We start from the raw sequence: 13,404 nt of genomic DNA, 5'->3' as shown, positions 1-13,404 counted from the left end.
CATAGTTCTATTCAGTGAGGAAAAAAATACAGAGAAAAGAAAAAAGACTAAGTTGGCAGCTTGCTATATTTATCATATGTGTGTCAGCTTTTGCTTACTGTTTAAAGACACGATGGAATGAAGTTGCTGTCAATCACTGTGTAAAGAGTTGCTTTGAAATGGTGTTGCACAGAAGTGGAGTTGGAAACTGGAATGCCCAACTGAACAGTAGAAGTGTACAGAAGAACACAAGAAATGTCTTGTAAAAGTTACAACTGTTCCACCTTCTTTGTAATAGCAAAAGATTTGAAACAACCCCATGTCCCTCAGCAGGGGACTGGTTAAATGAACGCTGGTTCATCCACACAGTGGAGTCTGTGTGGCTGTCAAAAAAAGAGTCAGGAAGAGCTCTACACACTGATGTGGAGTGATGTTGTAGTTACAAGAGGAAAAAAATAAAAACCAAGGTACAAAACAGTGTCCACAGTGTGCTACTTTTTGTGCAAGGAGAGGAGGATTATGGATGTGTGTACATATTTGCTTATATTTTCAAGGGAAAACAATACAATGGAAAGAAAGAAGGGGCCAGCCTGGTGGTGCAGCAGTTAAGTTCACATGTTCTGCTTTGGCGGCCCAGGGTTCCCTGGCCTGGATCCCAGGTGCGGACCTACACACTGCTTGTGAAGGCATGCTGTGGCAGACCTCCCACATATAAAGTAAAGGAAGATAGGCATGGGTGTTAGCTAAGGGCCAGTCTTCCTCAGCAAAAAGAGGAGGATTGGCAGCAGATGTTAGCTCAGGGCTAGTCTTCCTCAATAAAAAAGAAAGAAACAGATAAATTAAAAACTGATAAAAATCTGTAGGGGGAGGGAGGGATCAGGGTAGAGGAAGGAAGCAAGACTTACCTGACTGCACCTTGAGATGTGGTTTGACTTGGGAATCATGTAAAGTTTTGTCATAATCATAAAACAAATTACATCCAGAAGTCACTCCCCTCACCCCACACACCGCATGAAAAATTGAAAGAAGCAAATGAACCTGATTGTACTTTGTTAGTGACATAACCAAGCAGAGAAAAGAGTTCTTCTCACTGACCTTAGAACACAGTATTTTTACTGTATATTCTCAATGAGATATACTCTAAGGCCAAAAAAAAAATGCAAAGAGCTTAAGTTGGATTCAGCAGTCTTACTATTGATAGTGATGTTGATATGGTTAGGAATTAAGATTTTCTACCTAAGAGATAAGAAATAAGCATAAAATTTTTTAGAATTATGTAAAAACCCTGTACACTTAAATTTGAATTAGAAGTATTAACAAGATCTTATTCTTCCCTTTTTAAAAAAAATACATGTGTCCGAGGTCTGTCAAGTGAAAACTCAGTAATAGTGAGCACTCCTAGCACCCGGATATTGGCCTTTAAACGTCGTTCCCACTCACAGAATCCAGAGGTCCTTGGAGAAATGCCTGGTTCCATGTCTGGGATGGGAAACGTACTTGGTGAGTCTAGAGGATCTTGTGCCAGAAAGCCAGGGACATATCAAAGGCTAACTGGTCATTTCAAAAGGACATAGGAACCTGGCTTAAGGGTTCCCATTGGCCAGAGACGAGATAATTGACTACAATGAATATGCAAGAAATCCATGAGTTATAATGATGTTAAACCAGTAAAAGGGCCATCATCTCACTCCTGCTTTGTTGCTGTGTTGCTGCCAGAGGAGCGTCTTAAAGACTATTTTGAATCACAGTGGAGAATATTCATTTGATTATGTAAATTATAGCAAAGAGTCAGGATACAAATGCCATTTAGAGTTCATGGTCTTTCTCCCCATCCTCTCGCCTTTACAATGGCCTGGAGTCCGACCTCAGATTGACTCTTACTGTGACACGAAATGCATTCTTTTCATCCCTATTTACCAGCATCATGTCCTCAGCAGAGCTGAAATCTGCCTGCTGGGAGTCCAAAGACCGGGGTTCTAGTCCGAGCTCTTCCTCCTGCTCCCTCCACAGCCTTCAGTCTCTGTTGCTCTCTGTGCCTCAGATTCCTCAGCTCTCAAACGAGGAGAACGATCCCTGTTCGCCCTTCAAAACCATGACGAACCATCGCTGGCCTCTGAGATGACTTCTGCCTGTTGAGACAGTGGATTTTCAGTGTTTCCCCCATTAATACATTCTTAAATAGGCATGTTTACAAAATTCCATTGGAGATTGGAATCGTTTTAGCTATACCTAGAAAAATAAATATTGCCAGTTCATTACCACAGGTTGGATGGGGAAGTAAAAGGCTTTGTCTTTCTGTTTCTTTCAGCCATGGAATTCCATGAACACTTGCACAGCATAGGCACCAAAGAAGGTCTGAAGGAGCGAAAACTACAGAAAGCAGTGGAGAGCTTTACCTGGAATATCACCATCTTAAAGGTATCCTGCCGAATTGCTTCCGATGCTAGCGATTTTGCCGTCTTTTTCAGCCTGTTTCTTCCTGTCGGGATAACATATCCTGCAGTGTACATCATCAGCTCTTGAGGTTAGAGAGTGGTCACAGAAATCTGTGAGAACTCTGCCCTCCAGAGTCTGCAGGCACAATAGCTGGGCGGGGGGATAACTGGGTGGCAGGGGGTGGGGATAGCTGGGTGGGGGGGCTTGGAGGGAGAACAGGGGACTTTGATGGTTGGCACATGGTAGATTCTGGTGGGATGGGAAACGACCTTGCATTCCCTCCTTGAAGCATTGTAGAGTTCATAAATGCCGGCTGCTATATGTGAAATAGAAAATATTGATTACCGGGGAATGATTGGGAATTTAAAGATTCTAGTTACTCAGATTTCATTTAACACTTTAAAGTAGAATGATTAATAGGATCCCAGGATAAAATAGAAAAGAATTGTGTGGGACATAATCAAAAGAAATAGGTAAAGGAATTCCCATTTGAAAGAAATTTTCCTTCAAGGGAAAAGTCATCTGTACCTATCTGTTTCTTTGTTTTTCTGTTGCTCTCGCGCTTGCTTGTGCGCTCTCTCTCTCCCGCTACCGCCCCGCCGCCTCCCTCCTTCCCTTCTTCTCTCCTTTCTTTCCATCTATCTATCTATCTCAGCATGACCACTTAAAAAAATTAACTTTTATTATAAAAGTAATATTTTCCTTGTGGAAAATGTCAAAATAGCATAACTAAAGGTAACCTTAGTCCCACCCTCCAGAGACAACCACTGTTGACCTTTTGCTGTGCTTTCTCCCTGTCTTCTTCTCTATGCTGGGTTTTATTTTTTTTTATTTTATTTTTTTCTCTTTAAAGATTGCCACCTAGGCTAACAACTGTTGCCAATCTTTTTTTTTTTTTTTCCTGCTTTATCTCCCCAAACCCCCACCCCGTACATAGTTGTATATCTTAGTTGCAGGTCCTTCTAGTGTGGGATGTGGGACGCCACCTCAACGTGGCCTGACGAGCGGTGCCATGTCCGCGCCCAGGATCCGAACCCTGGGCTGCCGCAGCGGAGCACGTGAACTTAACCACTTGGCCACAGAACCAGCCCCTATGCTGGGTTTTAAAATAGTACTACATATGTACTTTGAAACTGTCTTGAGTTGCGTCTCAATGATCCTTACTTTTCTTCATCTCGGTGTTTGGGAAGTTGAATAATAATAACAGAGAAACATTATTTCACTCCAGATCTTGGACAGCAAAACGTAAAATTGCTCTCTCGTATTCACCCTCCAGACTTTCTCCTCGGGTGAGTTCAAAACTGTGAAGACAAAATCACAGCTGCCTCTTTTAATTTCTCTGTTCCCCTTCAAGTTCAGAGTCCCATCCCCACAGCTGACAACAGTTTTCTGATTTGATTTAATAAAATCACCCTTCCAAAGCTAGCCAGCTTGTGTTTTCTCATGTTAAACCCCTACTCATTTTTAGAATTAAAATCATTTTCTTAACTTCTTCAAACACTTCCCTTCCTACACATGTACTTTTTGTAATCTCTAGATCTCCTGCTTGGTATTTAGCTCAGATTGTTTGCAGTTCACTAAACAGCAGATATAAGAATTTACAATGAAAAAGAATTTGGCTTTACAACTTGCTGACTCCCTCCTGACCAGAGGTGGAAGGGACGCTACAAATTTCCTGCAAACCTCAGGAAAGAATAGTGCAATTGTTTTTGTCCCTGCGATAGGAACAAATGTTCATTTGGCTTTTATTTTATTATGGACAAAAATGGACTTAGGGACCAAACTTTCATCTGTCAGCTATCCTTGCTACTCATTGTGGTCTGGGAACCAGCAGCCTGGACATCACCTGGAAGCTTGTTTGAAATGCAGCCTCCAGGCCCCACCCCAGACCTGCTGAATCAGAACCTGCATTTTTTACAAGATCCCAGGGGATTCTTATGCACATAGAAGTTTGAGAAGCACTGGGCCAAAAGCCATGAAAATGGGAGCCTGGCGCCCATATTGATGAAAACCAGCTGACATAAAGTGATGGACCAGATTTTAGAAATAAGTAATTGAACCAAATAGCTACACTTAGGAGACCTATTTTCTTTTGAATTACGTCCAGGAGAGAGAATTAACACCTCAGACTTATGTCCATATGGAAACAAATGTATAGGACAGGATAATCGATCTTTTTAAAATTTCCAGGGTAACATTTGCCTCAGATGGTGTTTGAGTATGGTAGAACCTGAGCGAGGAACAGGGAAGAGTTGGAGAGATGTGTGTGCCGTTTTTGTATACAAGAAGTGCTTTTTTCACTACTGTGTATTTCACAGGTTTAAACTTCCTTTAGAAGAATCAGTGCCCCCCGAGTCTTGGACGTGAGCGTGGGTCTGAGTCGAGCCCCCAGCCTTTTCCTGACGGCATGGGATCCTTGAGTCTTCTCACCACTGCTTCTTTGTGGAGCTTGGAGTGGGGGCAGCCCTCCAGGGCTGTGTGTGGTGTGGGGCAGGCAGCAGGTGCCCTGCTAGTGGGCGCAGAGGCTTGGGGAGGTTTCAGACGACGCTTGGTATGGAGAGAGGAGGCAGAGGACAGGAAGGTGTGCCGAGGGAGCCCTGGAGCTGAGCTTCTGGAGCACCCCAGGTGCTTAAAATACAGTCTCCTGAGCCCCACCCCAGACCTCCTGTTCCAGGGGTGGAACACGAGAATCTGCTTAACACGTTCCTCAGGGGATTCTGAGGCACCTTAAAAAATCGAGTACCACCGCTCTGGAATCAAATCAAAGATATCATTCCTTATGTATCACCCCACTCATGTGAACGAGAAAGGAGGCAGGGTGACCAGTCACCCCAGGACGTGGGGCTTTCAGTGTGAGAACTGGGACAGTCCCAAGCAAACCAGGGATGACTGGCCATCCCCAGAGGAGGGACCCTGCCGTAAACTCCTTTAATCTAAGGATGTGCATCCAGTTTTTCTGAATCTTTTCTTGCTTTGTTTGGTTTTTCAATTTTTAAGACTTGCTGTAAAATACAGAACTGAACAAAGAAGAAATGTCATCCATGATCACCACACCCAGAATGATTCACTGCTAACATCTTGGCATATTTGCTTCCAGTCTTTTTTTTTCTGTGAATAAAAATCATTCATTTGTTTTTGTAAATGCATCTTCATTATAAAGAACTTTTTTAATGTAGAAAAGATAAAAGTTTTTAAATGACCTTGGATCCTCCCTCTGAGAAATTACTGTTAATAAATGTAGGTGACCTTATTCCAGGAACCTTCTATATGCATATGGATGGATGGATGGATGGATGGATGGATGGATGGATGGATGGAGGTACATTTTATTGATTCTGAGTCATTCCGTTTTTTCGTATTTTTGAAATTGGTATCTATCTTATAATTAATGGCATCTTTGCATAGTATCCTGGTTAAATTGGCAGTGATTTTTCTCTCTTAGTTGTATATAAAATAGTGGTACATCTCACAAGCTTTAGTGTCTCAGATATCACGAAATAACGTATGTCAGTAGATAGAATCCTACTATAATTGTTCTTTTTAATTTTTTAAAAAGTACTCAATTTCACTTTGCTTAACAGAAGAAAAGTAAACCATAAAGAAGCTATTTAGCAATTCATTTAAATTGCTGAACAATTTTTACTGTAAGCAGTATTTCCTATAAAATCTCTCTGAGGTTAAGAAAAGAGATTATGGAAAATGTTAATAGGAGTCATTTTGTTGGGTTTTGTTTTTAAAGCTACGCATTTCAATTAGAAGCTTTGTTGGTTGCCTTTATGCTATGAAAGTTGAGAATGTTAGCACTCTCTAATATTGCTGGATGGGGAGTTAAGCATATTGTTATTTTTTCCACTGTCTTAAATAGTCCCATTTGTTCCCAAGACTATAATTCCCATATTGCTTGGTATGAGTTCAATATTTAAATTGGTTCACTGTTACCACCAGTCCAAGAAGTCACCCACACTTTTCTGTAGGCTGAGGGAATGGCAGAGAGAAGAGAAATCTCCGCTGGGGTTGTAGGAGCCTTTGTTTGGATACTTGGACCCAGCTTTCTCAGCATCTGTCAATGACCTATTCTAGGGTTTCTGTTGCGTAACTGGGGAGAGAGTGTAACCCTTTCCCGCAGGCTTCTGATTGCTGCTTTAATTCAGAAGCCAACCCTCAAGACCTCATTCCCATTAGCATCATTCTCTCTTTTCTTTTGGTCAACTTTATTGAGGTATAATTTACATAAAATAAAATTCACCAGTTTTAACTGCACAATTCAATGAAATTTGACAAATGTATACAGTCATGCAACCCCTCCACAATGCTGATAGAGCATTTCCCTCACCCCAGAAGTTCCCTCGTGCCCCTTTGTAGTGAACTCCCCCACCTTGCCGACCACTGAGGTGGTTTCTATCTCTGCAGTTTCATGTGTTCCAGAATGTCATATAAATGGACTGGTATGTATAGTACATGGTCTTTGTGCCTGGCCTCTTTCCTTTATCATACTGCTTTTGAGATTCATCTGGTCGATGTGTTTCAGTGATCCATTCCTTTTTGTGATGAATAGTACTCTATTTCATGGATGTACCACACTTTGTTGGTACATTCACCAGTTGATGGACATTTGGATTGTTTCCAGTTTTTAGAAATTATGAGTAACACTGCAGTGAGCCGCCACATACGTGTGAGTCTTTGTGTGAACATATGTGTTTCTTTTTCTTGGGTAAATACCTATGAGTGGAATTGCTGGGTCATAGGGTAAGAGTGTCAGCCTTGATAAGAAATTGCTGAACTGCTTTACAAACTATTTCACATCCCCCCCCCCCCGTGGCGTTATAAGAGTTCCAGTTACTCCACAACCTTGTCAACATTTGCTATTGTCCGTTTAGCAAGTGTAGTAAGTGTATAGAGGTTGAGTATCTTTTTGTTTTGGAGTTTTTTTGTTTTTTCTTTTTGTTTGGCTTTTTAAAAAAATTACGATGGGCCTTGGTGTAGTTTTCTTCATGTTTCTTCTGCTTACCATTTGTTGAAATTCTTGGATATGTAGGTTTATAGTTTTCATCAAATTTGCAAAATTTTCTGCCATTATTTCTGTTAAGCAATTCTCTGTCTTACCCTTTCTCTCCTCCCCTTCTGCAACTCCAATTATACATACATACTGCTGGATATTATTCCACAAGTCACAGATGCACTACTCCTTTGTTTTTAGGTCCTTTTTCTATGTCATTTTTAAAATTTTTCATACTTTCCATTGTTGTGTCTTCAAGCAATGTTGCTATATCTTCCACAGCATCTAATCTACCATTAATCCTATGCAGTGTATTTTCTATTTCCAATTTCCCACTCTTCTCCTCTTTATGCTCATCATATCCTTTCCCTTCTTGAACATACCTAACACATTTACAATAGCTGTTTCAGAGCTCCCTGCCCCACCACTCCACCCCTCACTTTCTAGCCACCCTGGCCTCCCTCAACTCCAAACTCTTGTCTCCTCAGCTTGGTGGGGCCCTTGGGCTCTGCTTGGGTTCCACCGCCCTGCACTGCAGCCTGCAGTCTCTCCAGGCAGTGAGTTGGACCTCGTGGTGCCTCCCTTCTCTCAGGGATCTGTCTTGCCCTGTCTGAAGGTCATTGTTTTACATATTGTGTCTGGTTTTCTAGTTGTGTGTCAGCCCCATTCCTACCTTTCCTGTGTTACCTCTCTCTTCCCACACTCTCTCCCATAACCTCTCTGCTCCATCAAACAGGGAAAGAGAGAAAGGCGCTCACTTAGTTTGCATCTCTTCAGTTGGGTTGGCTCTTAGCATTTTCAGGATTTGTATGAATTGCTAGTATGAATTCTGTGAGTTTTAGAAGTTTGTTAAATTATGTTGTACTCTTTTCTTTGTTTGGCTGCTGTTTGTGGGTTTTTGTTTTTGTTTTTGCCAATTTTACTCTTTTTGCTCATTTCGTCAGGAATGTGGGAAGGACATTCTGTAACGCATTTTCAACCCACCAGCTTAATCAAGAAGTTACTCTCCCTTTGTTTTCCATTTGCTAAAATATTCACTGTGCTGCTGATAATTTTCACTGTTTCTCTTTATTACCATTCCTAAAATGGTAGAATTTCATAGTAGCAGAGTCCTGTTTTAATTGGTCTGTTTTGGTTATACGGAACACGAACTCAGGCTAGCTGACAGGCTGGGGGGTGAGAGATGCCAGCTTACACAGGGATTGTCGGGGGGCAGGGGTCTTGGGGAACTCAGAGACTAGGAACTGCAATCCAGTCTCACAGACTGGGAAGCCGGCAGGAGCCCAGCAGCACCCCAGGTAGCTCTCCTCTCTGTGGGCCCGTGGTCATTGGCTCCATTCTTCACCCTCTGCCATGGCTCCTCCCGCTCACCCATAGTTTCTGCTGCTTTTTAACCTGGTCTTGCCTTGGTCTGACCCTGGCTGTATCTTAAAGGTTTTATCACCAGTGCTCAATCTATTCGTATTTCCTAGTTCAAATTCCAAAGAGGGGAAATCTGATTGGCTCAGCCGTTCCTGTTAGCTCAGACCAGCGATCGTGAAGTCATAAGCCTTCTCTTGTGTTGAGTCTCCTTGGGTTGGATTCTCTCCCTGCTTCAGTCCACTGTGTCCAGGAAGGTACTGTCACACAGCACAAAATATTGCCACCTTAACTGGCTGTTTCAGTTATCTAGTGCTGTATAAGAAACTGCGCCAAAACTAGTGGCTTGAAACAATGACTTCTTATTTCTTATAATACTGTGGGCTAGCTGGGCTTGGCCAGATGGTTTTCCACTCCATGTGGTGTTGACTAGGATCATTCCTAAGGCTCAATTCAGCTGGGACCTCAGCTTGGCCTGTAACATCCAAGAAGGCTTCACTCACATGACTAGCATCTCATCTGGGGCTGCTGGAATGGCTGGGACTCTTTCTTCTCTCTCTCTCTCCCTCTCCCTCTCCCCCCCCCCCTCCCCCTCCCTCCCCCTCTCCCTCTCCCTCTCCCTCTCCCTCTCTCCCTCCCTCCCTCCCTCCTCCTCTCTCTCTGTCTCTCCCTCTCCCTCTCTCCCTCTCCCTCTCCCCTCTCTCCCTCTCTCCTCTCTCTCTCCTCTCTCTCTCCTCTCTCCCCCTGTCCCTCCCTCTCTCCCTCTCCCCTCTCTCTCTTCTCTCTCTTCTCTCTCTCTCTCTCTCTCTCTCTCTCTCCCCTCTCTCTCTCCTTTCTCTCCCTCCCTCCCTCCCCCGACATAGTGCATTATCATTCAGTAGTCCAGTCCAAGCTTCTTTATATGGCTGCTGGATCCTAAGTAAGCAAAAGCAGAAGCTGCCAGGTTTCTTAAGGCCTAGAGCTAGAATTAGCACAGTGTCACTTCCTCCAAGTTTAATTGATCAAAGCAAATCAAGGCCAGTTCAGATTCCAGGGAAGGGAAAAATGGACCCCACCTCTTAATGGATGGGGCAGCGTGTCTGGACAGGGATGAAGGAATTGTTGGTGGCCATCTTTGCAGATAATCTACCACAGTGGCAGAATCTGTGAATGAAGCAGTTTCCCCTAGAGGGATGTGGGGCATTGTGAGGCTTGGCCTCACAAGTCAGCAAAGTCATCAAATCCAACTTCCTGCTGCTTCTGCTGGGTTGCCAGCCCACTCCATTGTCATGCAGTTGTGTTATGTTCTGTCGTACAACACATATTGTTTGACCTCTCTGTACCTTCACTTCTACCCCCTGGTTACAGTAATGCCCTCAAAGCAGCGCAGAATCGTTCTGTTCCGTCTCTGTCAACAGCCCTTCCTATGCTTGGGCACCATCGTATCTTCTCCCAGACATCCCCGATTCAGATCAGGCTCACTCAACCCCTTCTGCAGACTCTAGGATGAGATGGCTCCTGGCCCCCTCCCCATCTGGTCCCTCGCTCTTCTGAAGGCTCTAGTTTGACAGTGTCCTTCATAAGATGGAATGACCAGAATTATCCCACACTTCAGACGCAGAGTGAGACCTGTTGGTCTGACTTTGCTCATAGACTTGAATTTATCTTCCTGTTAATAGACCAAAATTATGTTGGATTTTATAGCACCTGCATCATATCATAGACTTAAATGAAGCTTATTACTACCCAGGATGTTTTCCGGATAAATTGCTGCCCAACCAGCTCTCCCCTTCTTGCCACTCCTCCCTCAGAAATAAGGCTAAAAGCTAAACCCTGAAAGGAATTAGAGATTTGTTCTCTTTAGGAACATAAGACTTCTGCCAAAAGTAAATAATTAAGCCAGATAGTTTTTGCACCTCGTAAGATATTAATCTTGATTTTCTTTGTTTTCACCTGAGGTGAAGTGCTTGTCTGGAAGACCTGAAGGCTAGCATTTGTTTCCTTCCAAGAATTGCTATAGTAATCTATGTGTAGCTCAGTTTCTTTGTTGATGCTAATATCCTTTAGTTATTTTATTTATTATAGATGAATGTATTATTTTGCCTGTTTTCCTGAAAAGCTGTAATTGACTGAAAGCCATTTCTCCGTTTTGTGTGTGAAAACTCAGAATGGCTCAGAAAATCAAACTGCAATAGTGTTTGTCATTAGGCTGGCTGTGCTTTCTGATCCATTTAAAACACAGTAAAACTTCAGACATTTGGGTCCCACTAACGTGGAATTTGTGATTACTCAGCTCACATATAGTTATGCAAAAGGCGTGCTTAAAAGATCAGTAATATGAAGGAAGTGCTGATGCATGTACTGTTTTCAGGAGCTTTCAAATCGTGATCTTGGCCCGCCTGTCTCTCAGCAGCCCCCAGCTCTGCACTTCCTCTCAGTGCAGTGGGGCCACACTCTCCTCCCCTCAGGCCCTGCTCCCTCTCCCTCTCTTGACCTCCTACCATCTGTGCTTAGGTCTGGCTCACTTCCAGGCTGGGGATGCTGATGGCTGCTCCTAAAACCCTCACCCCACCTCTGGCGAGCCCCCTCTCCCACTGCAGGGGCCGGCTCTCACTCCCAGGGTGAAATTTAGCCCTTCTCACGGCCAGGTCTGTAACGGAGGAAGATGTAGTCACAGTCAGAACTTAGATGTGTTTGTGATGTAGAAACTACACTACTAACCCGTGGTGAGGACCCTAAGGCGTCATCTGTTGGCGCCGTGGTGTCATGTGTGGAAGGCGGCGTCCTCCACAGCCCCTGGGCCGGCTGACATCCGTCCCTGATCTTCTGGTCAAGGCCCAGCTCAGACGCCAGCTCCTCCATGGGGCTGCCCAGGAGCCCCCCACCCTCTCCATCTTTGTTGAATGAAGCATAAAATTATTTCTGAGATGAAAGGCATTCGTTCTGAATTTAAATTAAATTGAATCTTATGTTTAAATTTTTAAATTATTAACTTTTGTACAAACCTTTAAGTATAACCATTGTTAAAGTGGAGAATAACTGTAAATGTGATGAAATAGCCAAAATAGAGGCAAAAAGTTGGGGGCATCAAGACTCGAGGGTAGTCCTCAGGTCAGTCCACCGTCCTTGCCTAACGAAGACACCGCATGGTACAACTGAGATGTCTCTTTGGATTAAGAGAAGAATCAAGGGTTAGGAGCCATGTTCACAGTGCTCTTCCCACTCTCACAGACCCCGGAAGCCACCTGGTCAGTGCCCCTGAACCCACTGCGGGGGAGGCGGAGGAGAGGGGAGCAGTCCTCCTGCTGCCAGGAGACGAGCATGTTTGCACCTCACACTCCACTCCCTTCAAACCTGTGAACGCACATTGGCAATATGCTGAGGGCACTTTGCTTTAAAGTGTTTCATGTAACGTGCGGGGCTCCACTCTCTATAGTGTGGGCTCTATGGTTTAGTTGATCCAAGAAGAAAACAAAACCCACACACAGAAAGCAAGCCGTGGGGGTTAAGGGTAATTTGCTGTGCAGCCTCTGCCTCGGGAGAGGCCCTTAGTCCTCTAGACTCAGTTTCCTCGTCTATAAAATGGGGATAGTAATGTCACCTTTCTCACAAACTTGAGAGACTCTCAAGAGACCATCTTTGTAAAGGGCTTAATGCAGCACGACACATACTAGTCACTCAGTAAATGGTGACCACTGTTCCCAGAAGTCTTTGCTGGTGCACCTTCTTACACATCTAATTTTGGACATATTGTAGGCTCTGTGTTTTCAAATTTAGGACTATAATTACATTCACAGTCCTTCTGTGCCAATTTGAATTGTGATTGTAAGAAATAGAACATATTAAGTAGTTTCCATAGCACTCATAAAGGAGGTTTGTGCATTTGGCCTGTGATTCTGAGTACTTACGGAATATTAGGTTGAAATATATTTAGTTTCTATATGAGTCTCGCATCACCCAAAACAGTGACTAACCACAAAATATTTACTTAAAGGTACCATGTTTATGACCACATACTATTAATATGCCTGATAAATAACCAGTGAAGAAACTAACTTCCTGTCTACTTGGCTTTTGTTTCGTAGTCATGAGATTATGTTAGGGTTTTTACAGGTTCAAGTCTCTGGTTTTCGTTGCAGAAAACGCTCAGATAGCAGAGGAACCCTAGACCCAGTGCCGTCATCTCAGAGTGACACTGAGGGTACCTGAGGCCTCTTGGAGACTTGCAGGTGACAGGAAAGATGAGGACACATGCTTGTGGGTTGGTGTTAGGCTCACTCAGGGCAACAGTTTATCTTCCTGCTGGGCCTGGGTGCTCTCCAGGCATCTGCTACCTTTCCTGTATCCCAGAGTCAGTCTCATCTCCTGAGGGAGCAGAAGGTATCAGAAAGGTACCTAAAGTCTGCTGTGTTCCTCTCTATTGTCCCGAGTAGATAAGGAAGCCAGGAAGGAGGCAGCCTAGTCCACACGCCTCCAAGTGAACCTTTTCGAGTTGGGATCTTTGGCCCCAGAAAAACCCAAAAGTCAGTACGGGCCCCAGACATGCTGACGTCAAACCACAAACAGGTAATTTACATTCCTGTTTGCACTAAAACAAAAAGTATTTGACTACTTCTGTGCCTCCTTCAGAATCTCAAAATGGTGTGAGTATCCTC

At 43.7% G+C, this 13,404-nt stretch overlaps 1 protein-coding gene across 1 annotated transcript in view; it reads left to right on the top strand.

The window, feature by feature from the left end:
• The window catches only part of PLCL2 (phospholipase C like 2), a 178,319-nt gene that overhangs the window by 158,093 nt on the left and 6,822 nt on the right, over positions 1-13,404 (top strand). Inside the window, 1 exon segment of the mRNA XM_046646436.1 lies at positions 2,288-2,397. Within this exon segment, the coding sequence (XP_046502392.1) occupies positions 2,288-2,397 (110 nt within the window).

This window comes from Equus quagga, chromosome 1, assembly GCF_021613505.1.
Source record: "Equus quagga isolate Etosha38 chromosome 1, UCLA_HA_Equagga_1.0, whole genome shotgun sequence".
In the NCBI taxonomy this organism is placed as follows: domain Eukaryota; kingdom Metazoa; phylum Chordata; class Mammalia; order Perissodactyla; family Equidae; genus Equus; species Equus quagga.
This window is presented reverse-complemented; position numbering and strand designations above follow the sequence as displayed.